General features: G+C 40.6%; 1 protein-coding gene across 1 annotated transcript in view; it reads left to right on the plus strand.

Moving 5' to 3' along the window:
- The window catches only part of WNK2 (WNK lysine deficient protein kinase 2), a 131,216-nt gene that overhangs the window by 24,402 nt on the left and 85,231 nt on the right, over nt 1-21,583 (plus strand). Inside the window, exon 2 of the mRNA XM_056851596.1 lies at nt 21,088-21,260. Within this exon, the coding sequence (XP_056707574.1) occupies nt 21,088-21,260 (173 nt within the window). The remainder of the gene's footprint in view (nt 1-21,087; nt 21,261-21,583) is intronic.

Below are 21,583 nucleotides of genomic sequence, written 5' to 3' on the forward strand. Positions count from 1 at the left end.
CCTTCCAACTCTGATTCTATGATTGTTTTAGATGTGAGCAGCCTTGAGTAGGTTCTGGAGGGCAATATACAAATCATCTAAGTAAATGATAAATTAATTAATATTATAAAATAAATCAGTTGTGGTGAGAGGAGAAGGTATTACAGTGTGTGTACCATCAGTACTTCTTCCCATTCCTGTATGTACTGACTGCTGCTGTTCTCTTCATGTAGCAAGGCTGGGAGAAACAGGCCCTCTTCAGAAAGACTGATCTTCCCTTGGAGGAGCTTTTCACTTGGCTGGTTCTTCTTGGCAATTGCAAGTGAATTGCTGCTGTGCCTCCATCACTGTGTTAGATTTTGTCAGTCTCCCACCTGGGGATAAAACACAGTTTATGTGAGAAAGCTAGCCATTCTCTGTGACGTTTCTATCATCCTGTTCCATGGTGGATGATGTTTTAATAATACATGCTGGGTTTAATATATACATGCTGAAAAACCACCTCACAACTTCTGATGTGTGTGCCACAACCATCAAACTAACATGGTAGAGCTGTGATACTAGTAAATAGGAAAAAATATGGCTCTACTGAACATTGTTCCACAATTTGGCTCCTGCTTCAAGTTTCAGGAAAGTGGTAGAGCTTGTGGTTGGCAAGTGGTTCTCATTTTGAAAGTACTGCTGCCTGAGGAACAAGTAACCTGAAGCCTCCCTGAGATGCATGCCTTCTGCCAGGGATGGATGGATGTAAATGTGGATCTTTTGGTTGACAGATGTGGATGTGGCCACCAATTGAGTACCACTGTTGTAGAGAGATTGTATTGCATGACTTGTAATGCAATCCTATACTTTCAAAAGAGTAGCAGTGTTAGTCTGTTGTAGCAAAAGTAAAACAGAAATTGAGTGGCATCTTTAAGACTAAGTTAATTTCAGCATAACTTTTCATGAGACAGAAATACAATCCTATACAGAGTTATTCTAGGCTAAACCTATAGGCTGAACCTGGAGTAGGATTGCAGTTTTGATTCCCTAGTTTCTGTCCTGCCCATCACCCCTGATTTTTCTTCTAAACACTTCTGTTTTTAAGAATATTGGCTTGATGGGGTGTCAGTCCCCCCCCCAAAAAAAAAAAAATCTGTAGAATGCTTGGTTGTCACAATGACAAATTTAGACCATTGAACCTTGACAATGTTTCTTCAACCAAAAATGGGCTTCTGTGTCTCTGTTTTGTGTAATCAAAGAGTGAGCATGGTAGTGTTTAACAAATGCATAAATCATTCCAGCACTATATTTCTCTGGAGGGTAATTTGCTGTCAGCAGCAGCTTTAATTTTTTTCATTATCTGTGAAGTCTGATGGTAAAGCCAAATAAGTACATGTTTTATATGCTGCTATTTATGTTAACCATAAACAGTCACAGAAGTTAGGTGAATGGTATTTAAGTTATATTTTGAACATCAATGTTCAGTGTTCATGTCTTTGTTTCAAGTGTTGGTACTCTCACTGTGACCTTTTAGAGCTCCATCAGTTGCTTGTATAGACTCAGACATTTCACATCTGCAAAATCTGACATGAGAATTTGTTACTAAGTATGTAAGTTTCTAAGTATGTGTTTTTTGTTACTAAGTATATATTTTCTGAGACGAGAATTTGTTACTAAGTATGTAAAAAAGAACCAAATTAAAGGTTAATGGGTGTGTGAAATGCCATCAAGTTGCTTCTGATTTATGGCGACCCTATGAATTAATGACCTTCAAAATGTCCTATTGCAACACCTTTGCTCAGGTCTACATGGCTTTCTTGACTGAGTCAACTCATCTCATGTGTGAATGCATGAGATGTGGTTTGGAGCTGTGGACTCTGATCTGGAGAACCAGGTGTGATTCCACACTCCTCCACAAGAGCGGTGGAGGCTAATCTGGTGAACTGGATTGATTTCCCCACTCCTACACAAAAAACCAGCTGGGTGACCTTGGGCCTCTCTCAGCCTCACCTACCTCACAGGGTGTCTGTTGTGGGGAGGGGAAGGGAAGATGATTGTAAGCCAGTTTGATTCTTCCTTAAGTGGTAGAGAAAGTCGGCATATAAAAACCATCTCTTCTTCTTAAGGATCCTTTCCAGCTCCTTCATGGCTGCACTTCTCAGTCTCAATCTTCTTTTGATTTCTTGGCTACAGTTTCCATTTTGGTTGCTGATGGAACCAAGGAATAGAAAACCTTCAATTTCAATTTCTTCATTGTCAACCTTAAACTTGTGAATTCTTCCAGTAGTCATTACTTTTGTCTTCTTGATGTTAAGCTGTAACCATGTTTGGGCACTTTCTGCTTTAACCCTTCATCAGTGGTCGTTCAAGCCTTCACTGTTTTGTGCCAGTAATATGGTATCTGTATATCTCACACTATTAATGTTCCTTCCACCAATGTTCCATTCACCTTCATCTAAATCTAATCTAACTTTTCTTATTATCAGTTCTGCATATAGATGGAAGAGAGAGGGAGACAAAAAACATTCTTGTCTGCACCTTTGCCAAATGTAAACTATGCTGTCTCTCCATATTCTGTCCTAATAGTAGTGTCAGGTCCATAGTATAGATTGAGCATTAAAAAAAATGTTATGGCACACCCATTTCTTTTAAAGCCAACCATAACTTTTCATGATCCACACAGTCAAAACGTTTGCTGTAATCTGTGAAGCACACGTTGATTTTCTTCTGAAATTCTCTCATATGCTCCTGTAACCAGTGTACATTTACAATGTGATGTCTAGTGTGTCTTCCATTCTGAATCCAGCTTGAACACCTGGCATTTCTCACTCCATATATGGTAACAGTCTTTGTTGTATCATTTTGAGCATTACTTTACTCACATGAGAAGTAAATGTAATGGTCCAATAGAAGCTGCAGTCTTTGATGTCTCCTTTATTTCGGAATTAGAATGTAGATTGAGTGTTTCCAGTCAGTGGGCCATTGTTTTGTTTACCATATTTGTTGGCATATTCTTGTTAATGTTTTGATGGACTTTGTTTTTGTGGCTTGAAATAGCTCTATTGATATCCCAACTACTGGTGATTTGTTCTCCCAGTTGCTCTCAGTGCAGCATTCACTTTACTTTCTAAATCTTTAGGTTCTTCTTTGAAAGTTTCTTCTTGGAGGGACTCTGTCATCATTTCATCTCTTCTTTGTACTACTTCAATGTATTGTTGCCATCTTGCTTTTATTTTGTTTTGTTCAGTTAGTGTATTTCCATGTTGATCATTCAATATGCCTAACCATCCTTCATCAGGTATGAGATAATCAGCAGTGGTTTGCCATTATCTTCTTCTACACAGTACTAACTGGGGTTAGCTGAAGTCTCACTGCTGTTGTGATAACTTCCACTACTGCTGCTGCCCAGTAGCTACCCTTCGAGGATTCCTCTACCCCCATCACCATTAGAACTGACTGTTCCCTTCTGCTGAAGGGGGTGGACACATCTTAGTCTGGTGTCTCAGCTGTGACCATCCCACCTTAGAATCATAGAGGTGGAAGGGAACACCGGGTCATCTAGTCTACCCCCCTGCACAATGCAGGAAATTCACAACTACCTTCCCTCAACTCCCCATTCAACGCCTATCCTTGAGTGACTTTGCTAGGAGTTTAGCCTCTTGACAGTGTCTAGGCCCCTTAAAGTATTTTTCTCAGCTTCTCTGACACACACAACTCCCCTCCACCATCTCAAGGTGTGAGTCCAAAAGGTTAATAATGTGCCTAATTAATTATTGGCCCTGTTAGCTGTTTGTTCTGATTTGAACATACTTCAAACAGCTGGTGCCATTCTGCACTTCATCCTGGTAGCTTATTAGGGAGCCAGTGCTTTATTTTTGTCAGAGGAAAACTCTATCACAGTACATTGCAACTTTTCTACAGTCTAGCTGTGAAACTGACCTACTTGACAGCCAATTTACTTTCAACTAGGCATCTTGATTACCACCTGACTGGCACATTTGTTCCTGTTCTGTGCCTTCTCTGTCTGTGCAATGTATACATAAATGTGCCATGTGCATAAATGAATCAAAAGAAAAAATCCACGTAAGAGTATAAGAAGAATAAACAAGGGCTCACAGTCAGACAAATGAACTGCAGCAATGGTGAATAACTAGTTAACAAGCTCTCCCCTTTGTTAAGAATAATCTTTGTCAATTAATAAGAAATTGAGAAAAGATGCTTCTTATTTGTATATGTGAAGCCCCTAAAATTAGGTACTGTACAAAACATGTAAAAAGACCATGTCAATCGGGACTTGTAGTATATTTTAGCATAAAAAAATAAAACCAGAACAAAAATAAAACCAGACTAAAGCCTAGAGGAAGGATAGGCAAAAACTAATTAAATAAGATGTTTAATAAATGTATCATGACATTTTTGAAAAATTAATGACAAAGAAAATCACTGACCAAGTACTTGCTAGTAAAGAGCTGTATAAATAAGGTGCATGGAATAAAGAAAAGAAGAAATGGTACGACAAAATACTGAAATCGCAGATGAAAGATGAGCTGGAAGTGGAGAATATATTTGGAAGTATTTTCAGAATTACATTGAGTGTGAGCATGGAAAAGGAAAGGCAGCCAGTGAAGAGAAATCAAGAGTGGAGAAGCATATAGTTATATTGGGGAGACTATAGAAAGGAAACACAGGGATAATAGCGGAGAAGACCTTACCTAATGGCTTATCAAAACTGAAGCAGGGCAAGAGTGGAAAGCAAATGAAGATTTACTTCAACAGTGATTTATTGTTTGCTTTGCTGCTGTCCCATTAATTTCTTTCATCCTTTGTGGGAGAACAAGCTGTTATGTCCAGAGTTCCCATAGCTAATTTTTCTATATAGTGGGAAACATGTTACTGAGAGTTTCCCTATTTCTTGAAGGTGGCTCTGTTCTGGTGCTGTACTTAGTTTTGGTAATAAATATGGAGGAGGCGGTAACATTTCTTGTGTGTGCTTAAGTCCTGTTGAAAGCTACCAGCTGTAGCCTTAAATAACAGTCCTAATTATATATGCTTTAGATTATTGTATTTGATGGGATTAAGTGATGTAACTGGCTGCACTGGAGTTCTAGGGATGTGAAATCTCAAAATACAATATTGGTTTTAGCTTTTAAACTGTCAATGATTCTTTTAAAGGACAGATTTGCAGGTTTTTAAAGTTTTTTTTTAATATTCCAAAGGAATTTTCACAGAGGGAGAAATATTTGCTGCTAGGAAGCATTTTGTGTAAGATATTGGCACTCATCTTTGTTGATAGTTTTAATAAGGATAAATATTTGTATATTAACTAAATAATAAAACATGGACAGTTCTGTTAATATTGTTATTATAAGTTATCTGAATTTAAAAATGGTATCCATTGATTAGCACTACTCTGATTGTCTTGTTGCATTAAACAGAAAGATTTGCATGCCTTCTGCTTTTTTATTTTTTCTTCTCTCCCCCCCCTCCCCGGTTCAACAGTCTCAGCCCAACTGCGTTATTTTGTTTTACCAGGAATCTTTGCTGTTAGATTCAAATGTTATCATATCTTGTAATCTGCACACTGATTGACGGAAAGTCTTTATCATACTTGTAATCTGCCTTGGGTCCCAGTGAGAAAGGCAAACTATAAATAAAGATAGTTAATAAATAAATTCCTGCCCGTTGCTGTTTGATTTAGCATTCATGGAGGTAAGAGGAAAAGATTAATGTGGAGGGCTCCACTTCTCTTTTACTGGGCTGGTACCGCCACTGCTCAGCTGCCAGGCAAAGGGTTAGTATGGGTTGAGAGCTTTGGGTCCCCCCATCCCCCTATTCTTCAGACACTCTCTGATGCTTTGAAGGCACTGTGCCTTGGTGCACTCTGGACAAATGAAGGCTGAGGATGACTGACAGGCAAAGGTATCTGGTTGGAGAAGGAAAAAATCTTGGTTTCAGTGCCGACACCCTGGCAGAGCCATCAGGATCCCCATCCCTGGCTATCAGCACCAAACTGGTTGGCACAGCAAGTGGGAAGAGGGATGGAATAAGAAAAGAAAAGAAAAGAATGGAGGCAATAACAAAAACAAATGCAGTTGTTTAGAATTAAAATTAACTGAAAATGAAAAAAAAGTACTTATACCCAGTTTGTAGGAATTATGACTCAGTGTAGAAAACTATGTTGAAGTGATGCTTGTAAATGTTCTCTGGTTATTCTAATAAATGTGTGTGTGTTAAGTGCCGTCAAGTCGCTTCCGACTCATGGCGACCCTATGAATAAAAGTCCTCCAAAATGTCCTATCTTTGACAGCCTTGCTCAGATCTTGCAAATTGAAGGCTGTGGCTTCCTTTATTGAGTCTATTCTAATAAATAGTTTAGGGGGAAAACCAGACTGTTTTGGCCATCGAGTCATAGCTGACTTATGGCAACTACGTAGGTTTTTCAAGGCAAGAGACATTCAGAGGTTGTTTGCCATTGCCTACCTCCGCGTTACAACCCCTATATTCCTTGGAGGTCTCCCATCCAAATACTCGCCTGGGTCAGGGCTGAGAGTGTGTGACCGGCCCACGGTTACCCAGCAGGCTTCCATGGCGTGAGTGGGGATTTGAACCTGGATTTCCCAGGTCCAAGTCCGACACCTTAACCACTACACCGCACTGGCTCTCAGACATATTTGGCTCTCCTTTTACTGCATCCGAGGCAGACTACTACCTCATGGGAAGCTTTATTTAACTGACTTCTGTGCTACCTTTCTTCCTGAAGGTTTCCAAAGTGGCTTGCAAAAATCAAAATACAATAAAGCCAAAATTAAAACAGTTTTCTATAATACAAAACAATGATAGTGTGCAGCAATCACCAACGGCTAGTTGAGTCATTCAAGGACCTTCAATAGTAAAATGTTCAGGCTATTCTAGTAGGTCTGTAAAGATATGAGCCACCTCAAGCTAGTCTCTGAAGAGGTGACATAAATGTTGTAAATAAATAAGATGCTGACTACCTCACCTCCTGGGGATGGAATCCACATCTGGTGGGGAGCAGTGGTCAAAAAGGCCTTCCCAAAGAGATCCTGACATCTTCAGATAGCAACGATCCTGCTGCAGAAAGTGCTTATCTACTGGTCTTAAAGTGTTAGTTACTCCTAGCACCATTACTAGAATTCACATTTTCTGGCAGTGTGTGAGAAAATGGTTTGGGACAGTAGAAAGGCGAGGTGAGTCATATGGAAGTTATCAGGGGTGGCATTAGTCTCTGTTAGCACACTGAAGTTCTATGTGGGGTTCAAATCTGGGTCAGAACAGGTAAGATAAACTGTGCCTTTCTGAGTGCAACACAGATTTTATTGTAAAAGAGGTGCTCCTTGATAGATAGGGAACATTTCCAAGCAAACAGAGGGAGAAAGAAACACTATTAGAATACATACTATTAAAAGAAAGCTTGTGGAAAGCATACCAGAAACGTATAAACTGAATAGAAAGGGAGTGGGGTTGAATAAACAGCTCTATCAGATTCAGGGTTCTTTGTTAAAACAGATGACAGCTTATTTGCTGTTGACTGCCAAAATAAACTATACAATCATTTCTACATCCAGAATGACAAATGGCAGGTTTTTATTGCTATGATCAAGATATACACCTTTGCTAGATACTTTTCGGTATAATGCTGCTTCTTCGCCAAATGTTATGATATCTATGTAGCTTTAGCAGGGAGTTGTCAACACTCTTCTGTGCTGTGCTAACCAGTTTTGCCCAGGATACTGCGAACTTTGCAGAATATGTGACTGAGGTTTGAACTTGTTCTTATGTTGAACTGTACCCCTATATCATCTCAAGAATTTTCTCTCAGTTTAAAATGAACAGTATTTTGGGTAGTTTTGCATCTATGCAGTGGCAGTATTCAGCCAGGTTGCTACTGCTGATGCATGCCGTCAGTTTACTTTGGTTATGTATCCCTCAAGATCCTCATGGGCAGATCGTGTATCATTTAAAGCCAGCTATGCTGGAGTGTATATGCTGCTTTTGCACCTGCACGGTCAGTGTCATCATGCTGGCATGTGCTTCGAACTGACTGGACTGTATTACAGTTGCCACATGGCAGTGTTTAGAAAATGTAAATCCAGCTAATATGGCCAAACAGAAACACATTTGACTTTGGGAATCAGGCAAGGAGGCAAGATGGACAAGGCAGGAATGTCAGACAGACAAAACAGTACCTTCTCACCCACCACAAAGAACATCCAAAGAAACACTGGGTGAACAGATTGGGGAAGGTGACTGACTTAGAAAAGTATTTGTAATCCGTACCTGACCACCATTGATTTAGCCAACATGCACGTGCAAAGTTTATGCAGAACCAATAAATATTGAGTCAGCCTGCCAAAATGGACAAAATAGACAAGAGAGCCAAGCCACAGTATTTGGCTCATTTATTGTTCTTCATTTGTCTTAGGTGGGGAACCTCATTGCATAAGTAAGCGTATGTCATGAAATTGAGAACAGGCATTGTATATGAGGAAGTGGTGAACCACAGTCATGTTTGGTGCATTCAGTAAGATTTTTTTAAAAACATGATTCAGAATAGAACAAGATTAAGGGCAGGTACTGCATCATCTAAAATAGAATCTTTTCAGCCTAGGTATAAGGTTCTTTCCAGGTGACCTCTTCTGCCTTCTTTCTCCTTTTGTCATCAAGGTGTCTTCAGTAAAGGTAGTTTTCTGCTTTCTCAGCTTATGACAGCACTTCTGTATTGTAATATGATTGACAGCATCTCAGTGTTGGCACTTCATTATGTTCATTTCAACAAGAATAAACATGGGTGTGTTATAAATCAAACAGTCTTAATTTTAATCAGAAATGTACATGAAATTGATGGGTAAAATTTGTGTTTCTCTGAAAGAAATTAATAATACAAACCATCCGTAATAGTTATACCAGTTGATGTCAATTGACTCATAAGGCTTTGCTGCAGGGGAAGATTGGGCATTGAAGTTACCAGGAACTTACCTGGTAGGCTTCTGCCCTGAGTGGCCACTTGGACCACTGCACCCCTTATCCTGGGGAGGGGAGCCATTGATCCCATGCAGCAGCACAACTGTAGCCCATTCAGTGAAAACCTTTACAATGCAATATTTAAAAGGCCTGCTCAGAAGTAAATCCCATTTATTTCACTGGAGATTACTCTCATGTAAGCACACATAGGTTGATATGCTGGAGATAGGATTGCTGCTGGAAAATTCTCGCGCAGTTGGATCTTCCTCAACATGCTGGGCATGCATCTTCCAACATCCATAGGACAGCTGGTGTTGGGGAATGGGTGCAGCAAGAGGGACAACAATAGTAAAGAAGGGCCATGAGGATCAGGAGCCCTTACAATGGTGTGAGAGGCTGCAGGGTAGAAAACCAGAGAAACCTCTCTTTTAAAGAAGCTATTCCAGCCCACGTTTGCAAGCAGCAGCAAGCAACAATGGCAAGGGAGACAGAAAAGCTTTCTGTACAAATGCAAAGGCCCTCACCTTTCCAAGCACAGTTCCAGAGATGTGTAGCTAGGAAGACCTCCCGGTCTCAGTTTGTTGCCTGCCAGCTATTAAGTTGCAGCCCTGTTTGTAGCCAGTGATTGCAAGTGCCAGAGCTCAAACTGGATCAGCACCTATGGGGGGCATTTGTCTGGGAAGAGCATGCCCACTTGATCTGGAAAGCTTCAGTTTGGGGCTGGGTAGCTCTGACTGGACTGAGGGACATGGCTAAGGTGAAGGCTGGCAGGACTGAGAACTGGAACCTGGAGGGAGAACCAGCTAGCCAGCCAGCTAAAGCGATGGACACTTGTTTGTGTGCCAGTTCACTCTGCAGCATGTAGCAGTATCCCTGCTGCTTTGACAGGAAAGACTTTGCCTGGGTACGGCCAAGCCTGCTCCTTCCCCTCCCCCCATAGCCAGGAGAAGCAGAGAACAGATGCCATCTGAAGTGAGTGATATAGCTGGCATTGTCACAAGAACAAGGTGGCATCTCCAAGCTCTCAGGCACACACAGGTGCAAAGCTGGTGCTGTTAACCATAAGTAACGTACTGTGGATCAGGAGGAAGCTCAGTCAGTATAGAGGGCAGGCAGAAAGCATATATGATGTGGGACAGAAGGGAAAGAATTACAATTTTAAAGGGAGGGGGGTCTCAGACATCAGTTGTACCTGGATCTTGAGTTTGTATTCAGCATACTAATAATGTTTATGAATATATGTAGTGTTTGAGGAGAGTGTTACGGATACCGTGGACTGCCAAAAAAACAAATCAGTGGGTTTTAGATCAAATCAAGCCTGAACTGACCCTAGAAGCTAAAATGACTAAACTGAGGCTATCTTATTTTGGTCACATCATGAGATGACAAGAGTCACAGGAAAAAAACAGTCATGCTAGGAAAAGTTGAGGGCAGCAGGAAAAGAGGAAGACCCAACAAGAGATGGTTGGACTCAATAAAGGAAGCCACAGCCCTCAATTTGCAAGATCTGAGCAAGGCTGTCAAAGATAGGACATGTTGGAGGACTTTCATTCATAGGGTCGCCATAAGTCGGAAGCGACTTGACGGCACTTAACACACACACAGTGTGCTTTCTGTCAACATTTAGCAACCGCAGCCAACAAAAGAGTGTAGAGGTTATGCTAACATGGCAGGAGAAGAAGGAAAGGACTCCTAGTGGGGGGGGGGGGTTCCCCGTCAATTATATTTGAGTTTTATAGATAAATTTCATCACCTGGTCTTGCCTTTTGCAAGTTAGCTAGCTGTCATCTCACCACACTCTAGGTGGTGTCAAGCAAACAATGTGGGGCGAAAATGCATGGGCGCTTTAGCCTCCTTTATTCCATTTCAGCCAGGATCGAACGCATGCATTTCGCCGAACGTGCATTCGATCCTGGCTAAATCCTGGCTGAAACAGGGACTAAAGGAGGCTAAAGCGACCATGCATTTTCGCCCACTGTCTCTATCCTCATCTAAAATATCTGACAGTCAATGTGATGTAGTGGTTATAATATTGGAATAGGAAGTGAGAGACTCAGGCACCGATCCTCACTTGGATATGAGGTTTACTGAGTAACCCTGAGCCAGCTGCTCTTTGTCTCAGCCCAACCTACCTCACAAGGTTGTTGTGAGAATAAGACAAGGGAGGTGAAAACCATGTAAGCTGGCCTGAACACCTTGGAGACAGAGTGGGATGAACATCCCACTTTTCATTCCACACAGAAAGAAATGCAACTCTCCCAGTTCCTGCCACCACTGAACACCTTACAGTTCTGTGCCCTGCAAGGCTCCACCCTTCGACCTGTGGACTGCTCGGCTCTGCACTTTGACCTGTGGCCACCATGAAGGTTTTTCCCCCAGGGCTCTTTTAGTGCTCCAGTCTGCCCCTGGTGTGATACAAAAACATACACACAGGTTGATATCTCTGTTCCTGTTTTAATATGCATTGAGAGAGAAGTTGCAGTCCTTACCATTTATCTTTAAAAAGAAGTCTGAAGTAAGCAACTTGCTGATTTTTTTCTTTATTTAACTGAAGTGATTTTTCTCTGATGCTATCCTGAAACATTGTTGAACTTTTGAAGGTTAACATTTATTTTAGACGCATTGCCTCTCTGCCTTAGGCTTTCATTTATTTTAAAAGAAATTATATGGGGACTCTCTCAGAGCCAAGACTTTATATCCCAGTAAAGATAAAAACAAAACTAGAAGAAGCTGAAGCCCTTCCTATTTGCCTTAAAAGGATATGGAAAATGTAGCAATGTGTACATGACATTTTTTGTTCATATTTTACAAGTATTTTTCCTCCCTTTATACTTTTATGAAGCCCCAGTACAAATCTAAAGCATTTTAAGGCCATAAAATGAAGAGAGGTTAAACATACGAGTAGGTATGAAAACTCAGTCTGACTTGTACAGTGATTTGATAAATCATGGTAATAGAGCAATTTATGAATTGTCCCCAGACATCTCATAAACATAGGGAAAGTATTGAGGATTGATTCACATTGCTAAATTCTTCGGCCTAGTATGTGGATTTGTGAATACATGAAGAAATACTTCTGGGGGAGAAAAGTAGCCGTGAATTTGGTAATCGCTTCATGCTCACGGTGTATTAAGTCCTGTTTATACTAAAATTTCTCCTCTCAATCCTACATACCACCTTGGGGAATTTGGGCAGAAGGAACTTAAATTGACAATGAGAAATTGGTGATATAAGCATATGTTTGCATTTAAAACTTGCACAGCAAAGAAGGAGCTACATATAGAGCTGGATACTTGATGAGCAATAATCTGAAAAGGTGAATCTGGAACCGTTTTGAGAAGAGCAAAAAGATCTTTGTGAAAACTTCCCAAAGAAGCATTTACCAGTGAGCTAAAACAGAAACCTTAGGCTGATGCTGCAGCCACCAGCATGGTTTAGAATGGATTTATCCCTTTGTCCATCTGTTCTGCTTTAATCAGGAGTGAATGCTGGGCAAGCTGTTAATCTTCTAATGATAAGATATTGGATGAAATACTATGAAGTAATGGATGTTAGAACTGCCATCGAGCTGAGCCAAATTCACTTAAATACCCTATTTTTGATTATAACTTGACTGAAGACATATGTTTAAATTTTTAAGGTTTTTATCCTATCCTTCCTCCAGGGAGCTCAGTTAGGTATATGTGGTGCCCAAACCCATTCATCCTCTCCACAAACTTGTAAAATAAGTTAGGGTTAAAGAGTACAATTGTACAAAGGTTACCTAGAGAAAGAGAATAGTTCTAAAAAGGTTCATTCAGAAACCTACTTAAGTACATTCAGTGGCGATTTCTTTCAGGATAGCTGCATGCCAGCTCTGGGCTGGAAAATTCCTGGAGATTTTGGGAGTGGAGCTTGGGGGGGGGGCAGAGTTTCGGGGGGAGGGACCTCATCAGGGTCCCTCAAAGGAGCCATTTTGTCCAGGGGAACTGACCTCTGTAGCCTGGAGATCAGTTGCAATTCTGGGAGATCTCTAGCCACTACCTGGTGGCTGGCAGGTGTTCTTAGGATTGCACTGCTAGTTGTAGGGATTTGAACCCAGAATTCATGGAGCATAATCACTGTCCAACTCTGGTTTTAGCTAAATGGACAAAATGCATGTAGCACCTGTTGCCAGTTCTGCTTCCCAGCATCCTGCTCAATATTTTCCTTTTCAGAAGGCTCCAGCCCATTCCATTGTTCCTGAATTATATTTTCTTTCAGTGTCGTATTCAGCTCTTCCCTTGGAAGTGATTGCAAATATAATGAAGATAGTTCACTAAAATGCTTACATCTTGTAATCTTTTTGAATTCTAATATTTGAGCTTACAGAATGTAATTCTTGTGCAAAACTTTCAGCTCTTTCCCGGATCATTCCTTCAGCTAGTCAGTGAACAAAGGATTCGCTTGGCATGCAGAAGCATAAATTGTATATATTAGTGATATTAACTGTAACTTTGATTTATTCTAATTGGCAGCATAACATTTCTTAGATTACAAATGTAAAACATCCTAATGTTTGTACCTTATAGCCTTTAACCGTGTAAAATGTTTGATGTTTGGTTTGTGAGTACATATTGCAAACACAAAGGTTAGATTGGTTCTTGTAGGTTATCCTGGCTGTTTGACCGGATAACTCTAACAAAGGTTAGAGTTTGTGGTGATGTTGGCTTATTTTTTGTGGTTATGTTGGCTTGCTCTTTCTAGTGAGCCTCATAGTTAAAAACCACAACTAGGTGGAGTTGTTTCATGTCACACAGGAGTTGAACTATTAATCCCTATTTAAAAGCCTTGCAATTGGCATGTTAAGTGAGTTCCCCCTTGGGGTGTTTACACAATCTGTACATGAACCTTTGCAAACCTTAGTCCAGAAGTTAGCTATCCTATGACTGAAACATCACAACTTGAAACAGCATTTTATTTGCTTTGCCACTCACCCCTCTGATAGTGTTGGTGGTTACTTATAATTATGGCTCCTAAATATTAACGGTAGGACTTCACTATTTGGTCATTGTTTTTGTATAACTTTGGTAAATAAATGGAATTTTTTTATGAAGAACATTTTTATGTGGAGGAATGGGAGAGGTATTTACAGTGCATATGTCCTGCTGGTCTTCTTCTTTTACGGTTTCTTTCATTATTATAATTTATTATAAAATCTGTTTACAGTAAAGTAAAGGTAAGGTAAAGGTTCCCTGTGCAAGCACCGGGTCATTCCTGACCCATGGGGTGACGTCACATCCCGACGTTTCCAAGGCAGACTTTGTTTGCGGGGTGGTTTGCCAGTGCCTTCCCCAGTCATCTTCCCTTTACCCCCAGCAAGCTGAGTACTCATTTGACCGACCTCGGAAGGATGGAAGGCTGAGTCAACCTTGAGCCGGCTATCTGGAACCGACTTCCGTTGGGATCGAACTCAGGTCGTGAGCAGAGCTTTTGACTGCAGTACTGCAGCTTAACACTCTGCGCCACGGGGCTCCTGTTTACAGTAAAACCTGCTGTTATTTTGAGCGGTATGTTTACCTTTAAGAAAAAATGAGGGTAAACGATATGGCATCATATACTAAAGGACAAGTCGCTAGAACATTGCTACTTCCATGCTTTCTCCTCTCATTCAAGGAGGTGTTGGGTCAGATTCTCTTCTGACTAATGTGAAGGGAATTGATTTAATCTGCATCATGGGTGTCAGTCATAAGGCCTGGGCAGGATCCAGCCACTTGAGGGCTTTTATCTGGCCCCCGAGCCAGCCCCCCCCCCCATTCTGGGTTGTCAAGTCCACTGCAGGCTCACCAGCCAAGGCAGCCACCTCTCCCAGTCCCAAGGTGTCAATTATCAAAGACTGTTAAATAAAATAAAATACTGTAAGAGTGTTATTGTTTTAAGCATGTTGGTGTTTTAAGTAAAAAAATAAAAAATAATATCATTAATTGGCTTTGCCTGTGTCTTCAATAAAGTTTGTATCTCCAGTACCTGGCATTAAATTTCATGGTCACATGGGCCTGCCAAGTGACATTTATGTCGTATCCGGCCCTTGTAACAAATGAGTTCAACACCCCTAATCTACATGGTTTTAAAGAAACTAAGCAATGTGTGTGTGTGTGTGTGTGGGGGGGAGTTAAGGGGCTAGAAGGGCTCTTTCAGACTTTCCAGTATGCATGGGGCTCTGAAGTATTGTCAGAATGTGCATGTTATCTGAAACAAGAGCAGTGGGAGAGCCTCATTACTGTCTGCACTCACTGTGGTTGATGACATTTTGTCATGAATAATGGTTCTGTGCACACAAATGACAGCAATCTAGCCTTGACTCATAATAATGGATATGTACCCCCAAAAGCAAACAGCTGTCCTGATTGAGAAGATTGCCATTGTTGCTCTTGGCAACCCTGGCGTGAGTTTCTGTTCTGATCCTTCTCGATGAAAGCTATAGTAAGCTAAAATACTGCACAGCAACCCTGGTGCCACCCTGAAAAAAACCCTGAAATGCTCAGTGGCTTAATGGTCTCTGAGTGGTAAATAGGCACTTCTTCTCCTCAAAGGCAAAATTATAAAGTATACCAAGTTTCAGTCCAGGCTTACAGTATGCAAATAAAAAAAATCCAAAACCCATTGATACAACATTGGAGGCACATTTTGAGCAATTTGAAGAGCCCTTATCTTACAGATGTTTTGCACAACAGGTAATATGAAGTATTTTGAAATCAGAATGCCAGTATCTCTTTCTAAGAAATACAACACATTGCTGAATAGTCATTTTGCACAATGTAAAATATACTGGTGCTAAGATAATGAGATGTTTCCATTAGTGTTTTTTATTGATCATTCAAAGGTCTTAAAATATCTCTTATACAATTCTACCTGTTAATAGGATTTTTATCTTAGAAGGCAGAGTGAGGTGATGTTAGGATAAATACTGATCCAAAGGTATCACCTCAATGATTAAGAAACTAAGTGGGGAGGAGATAACTGGATTTGTGTAAAAATATGTAGGGCTGAACTTTTTTTTTTTAGTCAGATAAATGGTCCAGCTATCAATATACTGTTGAACTTAACTGTTGCTTTGAACCCAGCTATCTAGAATATCAAGCAAATGTCTTGTTGGTTCTGCCAAAGAACCCAAGAGATTATAAAAGTATTTTGTTTCTTACCATGTCTGTTTCCAGTATATTAGATTTAGTTCCTCTTTTAACACTGGTTCTCTCAGTGTCATCTCTGTAATGAAAACTATTCTATTCAATCAGATGACTTTGACTTGATCCAGACTAGATTGATAAATGCTTTAACATTAGACCATATATTATGAATACATGAAGTATTAGTTAAGTCTAGAAGCCTGCAGTCAAAGCATTTTCTGTCTAGTGCAAACCAACATATGAAATTCTGCCTTGGCCCTAGCCATATCTGCTTTATGGCCCTTGTTGCCTACTTAGGGAAGTCTGGTCACAATACTGGAAGCCAAAAATAGCAGAAGTTCCTTTTGAGGTTGTTAACTTTTGTAAGGATTCTTCAGAGCCACTTTACCTAATTTGTCCCCATCTGCCTCCTTTCTCTTGATAGTTTCTTCAAGTCTTTTACTCTATGATTCCATCTTTGTTGTGTTTCTCAAAACATTACCTGGTTAGCACTTCTTTCAGCCACCATGACTCTGAGGGTTCTATGAAAAAAACACACATGAAATAAGCCCACATGAACATTGCCCACAGAAAAAAACCCACGGTCATAAATGCACACAAGAAAAAAGCCCACACGGAAAAAAGCCCACACGGAAAAAGGCCCACACAGAAAGAAGCCCACACGGAAAAATACTCAAAGTAGAAAAATTTCTGTATTCACAATATGTTTGGAGCTTTTCAGCCCCTGTAGTTTTTGGAGAATTGCTGAAGTGTGTGTAGGACACACTCATTTGTGAGGAGAGCCGGATACAACATAAATGTGTCTTGATCGGGCTTACTCCACCCCCCCACCCCCATCCCCCCATGGAGGCCAGGTCTATTAATTGACTTCTATGGGCCTCCGGAGGCCAGGTCTACCCAGTGGTTGCAATAGGTAGACCCGGCCTCCGAGAGGGAAAAACAAGTCCCCCTCCAGAGGCCAAGTCTACCCATTGGCTTTCTTGGCGGTAGACCTGACCTCCGGAGACACATGGAAGCCAATGGGTAGACCTGGATTCCCGATGGGACTCAGCCGTAGGCCAGGTCTACCAAGAGGCTTTTATGGCAGTAGACCAGGCCTCCAGATGAGGACTTTGGACGGGGGTCAGGGGGTTGGCAGGGAGGTGTGCCAGAGGCCTACTTCAGCATTTGCCTCAAGTCTGAGTTGCACGGGCACACTACTGACTTGCACAATTATTACACAACTATTTTATTGCTGTTTCTTTTAAATGTACATTATGAGGTTTTTTATTTTTTTGTAGTGCTAACAGTGGAGTTTTCAAGAAGCCAGAAGAACTATAAAGTGAAATAGCTTTATTTTCATGTCAAATAATCACTGTAAAGGAATAAAGTATATAGTTAAATAACAAATAAGAGACTAACATAAGTGTGAATAAAATTAATGTGAAATGTAAGAAATGAATAATTATCAGGTATTATCATACCAGTACAAATAGTGTTTTTCATGATTTGGAAATAATAAAATATGGTTCTTTCTGCTCTTGTTATTTTTATATTAAGTAATTGTTAATGTTAATAATTGTAAAAGTTATGTTATGGGTTGGAAAAATTATGTCATGGTTGTAATTTTTTAAAAACAAAATAAATAAACAATATTAAGTATTCAAATGTGAGTATTTTTCCGTGTGGGCTTTTATGACCGTAGGTTTTTTTCTGTGAGCAATTTTCATGTGGGCATTTTTCATGTGCGTTTTTTTTCTGGTTACTGACTCTGAGCTTCCTGCCCTTTAGCTTCCCTGCCTCTTAAAACTGTTTCCCGCTTCTCAACCATCCTCAAGCTACTCTTTTCTGTAGCACTCTGTGAAACTTCAGTCATGACAAAATGGAAAACTTCCACGCAGAATTGGGGTAGCGGTATTTTATTTAGGTATTTATATTATTTCCACTGTTCTCCCCGGCCAAAACCAGGCTGGTAAAACAATAGCTAAACATTCCTTGTTTTGCCCAGGTCAAAGGTCAGGAAAGCACCAGACTGATCAAGGACCCAAGTTACCTGATCTCATTGAGGAAACTTTTCCTCCTATTGTTCTTTCCCCTCACCTAACAAAAAAAGAGCCCATTAGCAACCAACTGCTTTTTCTGTTGGGAAAACTTGGAGCAGTAAGCTTTTTAAAATGTAGCTCCTCAAAGCTTTTCCTTGCCCTTTTACCCCAATTTATTCATGAGTCCTGAAACTCAAGCTTATTTTGGCAATTCCTTATCCAGAAAGGGTATCCTCCTCTTCCACTTAACTCTTGGTTCATCATAGATCAAGTGAAGTGACTGCAGGTATGAAGACAGGAGAATGCATGATAGTTACTTTCCTTAATGCATGATAGTTACTGATAACACAAGGAAAAAGGTATTTGAGCACAATTTATATTTATAGCAACTAAGCATAGGCAGAAAATAAAGTTCAGAATAAATAGTGCAATCCTGAGAACACTTTCCCAGGAGTAAGGGCAATTGAATAGACCTGAGTAAGATTTGGAATAGACCCATTTAATATTGTTCTAAAAAGCATATTTTTACCCCTAACCCCATAATCTGCTAAAAAGGAAATGCTTGCAACCTAACATGGAATGCCAGATTTTTAATACTTGTAACTCATAGTCATGTATTCATTTCCCCATTCACAGTATCTACTGTTCTAATCAGCATCTTCTTAATGGGCTTGCTTCTTTTGGAGCTTCCCCAAGCCTCTCCCATTTCCCTTTTACATATTTTTTTTATTTTACCTGCTAGAATTTCCCATGGGTCTAGTAGTTTCTGATAATAGAAGCTTCTAAGGTTCTTCATTGTGTAGTTGATATTCAGCTACCCCTTAGGGAGATTTTCCTTTTTATCATGCAGCTGGGTAATCAGCTGACATCTCAACCACCCAAACTGGAAAGACTAACTTCACAACAGCTGTTCCTTCCCAGAGCAGCAGGTTCAAGTTAACCTTTAATTACAACCAAAGTACACAGGGGGCATTTTCCACCAAAATTGAATTTTACAATGTTAACCTGTGGGGTGAAGCACTGTTTCATCTCAGGACTGAAAACACTACAGACATCAGCTTTGTTTCTTGAATAAATGAATGTTCATAAAAGGTCTGTGCAAGCTCAGCCAATCAGTATCAAGGCACTTCCTTAACACAAGCACAAGACATTATCATGTGCAGTTCACATATTAAAATGAATTGTTTGATCTTGGGACATGTGGGGAAAGGTTAAAGTTGTGAAACTTGCAAGTTTGAGGAAAAAAATCAGGAAAATTTATATGCTAACTTTTTCTCATTAGTTTTAATTATCATATATGCATGCAACATAGTTTGATGCTTTTGATGCTTGTGTTGATCCACTGTGGTTTGAGAATGGAAACTCTGAAATGCCTTAAGAGAAGAAGTTGTACTTTCAGTTGAGTTTTATTTTAGCTGATCTTTATTAGTATTGCTGCTGCTGCAGATCGGGGCACACTCATCCTAACAGGTTCTTCTGAAGACTTAGGGGATCTCCTAGGTCTGCAGAAAAATCTGAAACTTTCTTAAAAGTGGGTTTTTAAAATCCACCTGATATTTGAAAGAGTATTGCCTGCACATGTGCAGACAATGCTCGTTCAAAATGGTGGTGGCTGCTGCCGAGAAATGGGATCAGCCACCATGCAAGGCAGTGGCGGGAGACACTGGGATTGGCTCCTGGGCTGCACCGCCACAGCAGCACATTGTTGGTCCGGCTGCCGCCAGGCCGGGGTTGGCCACCAGGCCAGACAGCAGATGCTGGGAGCAGCTGCTGGGCTGCACTGCCAATGCTGCAGCAGCTGCCTTGGGCAGCTCTATGGACAGCTGCTGCAGAAAGCTGGGCCCCGCAGCACTGGCTGCCAGGTAGAGGCAGACCCTGTCGCAGAGAGAGCAGCCCCTGGGCTGCGCTGCCACCATGGAAAATGCCTTGGTTCGCTCCAGGGATGTCTGGGCATGGCTCTCTGGGGTGGTGGCTGTCAGGGTGCAGCTGGGGGAACCCCCCCCCCAAAAGGGGAGATGGCATTCCTCCCCCTTGAGTTTCACGGGCCCCCACTTGTTTAGCCCTATTGGCTTAGAAGGGTGTAACTCTGTTTAGGATGACCGCTTGGCTTAGACCTAGTTCAGCAGTGCTGCAGAAGGAAGCAGCTTACAAGTTTATGCCCTTTGTCATCATTGCCTCTGGCTTGGACTAAGATGGGTGACCTCTGTGAGGGTCTCTTGGCTCACTCTTCTTCATCCCTGGAACTGAAGCACTCTTGATGGTGGGCAGATGTACAGATGTCTAAAATTATCTAGTGCAGAGATTTTGAACTGAAAGTTATAGGTGGAAGCATGAAGAGAATAGATATGCACTCACAGTGACACATTATTTGGAGGTAGACCCTCATGAAGCCAAGTTCTCAGGAGTAAATCTGTTTGCTGAGTTTAATCATGTATCATTATGCCAATTGTGAAATTGCTCTATACATCTATGCTGAGATGTTTGTTTCATTATGAGACAAGCCTTTGCTTTTGACTAGTTTACACGTAACTGTGTTGTGCTGATTAGGATAAGATTAGAAATAAAATTTCTTTTGATGTGTCTTTTATTATTTTAATCTTTGTTCTTGTATCAAACTAGAGGGCTTGTAGTAATCCTATTTGAAATTGTAGTAATTACCATAAAGATAGTGAAGATAATTTTATAAGGCCAAAGATTCTGCTGTTCAAGCAGAAGGCACTTTATGCTCAGTCACAGATGTGTTGCCAATTCATCCTCATCCATGGCCTCTTTGTGCTTTAAAAAACTAGTTTCAGGGAAACTGGGCATTCTTTGAAGTGTGTTTTGTGGGTTGTAGAGGGATGAAGGTGTTGATTTTACTCCTAGCTTGCCCCTTGCACAAGCAATATTGCCTGTCTTCTGTTTTTTTGGTGGCATCTTTGGGTTGAGGCCGATTTTATCCAGTTAGTTGCTAACAAAGAATATCTTTTAAATTGCAGGATAGAAAGCTGACAAAAGCAGAAAGGCAGAGGTTTAAAGAAGAAGCAGAGATGTTGAAAGGTCTTCAGCACCCAAACATAGTTAGGTTTTATGACTTTTGGGAATCATGTTTAAAGGGAAAGAAATGCATTGTGCTGGTTACAGAATTGATGACCTCTGGAACTCTGAAAACGTAAGTTTAGTGGACAAATGGTAAAGTCCAACTTAATCATAAAATGTATTAAGACAAATTGCTTGCTTTATCCATTAGTATGAATTAAAGCCCTCTGTCACTCTAATAAACTTGTCTGCTTGGCTTTGAACTTGATTGGGCTGCAGGGAGAATTTCATTGCCTTTATCTCATAGTTTGTTGTTGTGTTATGTAACTACTAGCAGTCCTGTCCTTATTTCCTCTCCCTTCTTGTTCTGTACATGACACTTTGAAGCTAGGAGTTCATCTTTCATAGAGTTTGCTATGAAGCCACAGTAAAATAATGCTTTACTGAGATAGCATG

Source organism: Euleptes europaea, chromosome 1, assembly GCF_029931775.1.
Source record: "Euleptes europaea isolate rEulEur1 chromosome 1, rEulEur1.hap1, whole genome shotgun sequence".
In the NCBI taxonomy this organism is placed as follows: Eukaryota; Metazoa; Chordata; class Lepidosauria; order Squamata; family Sphaerodactylidae; genus Euleptes; species Euleptes europaea.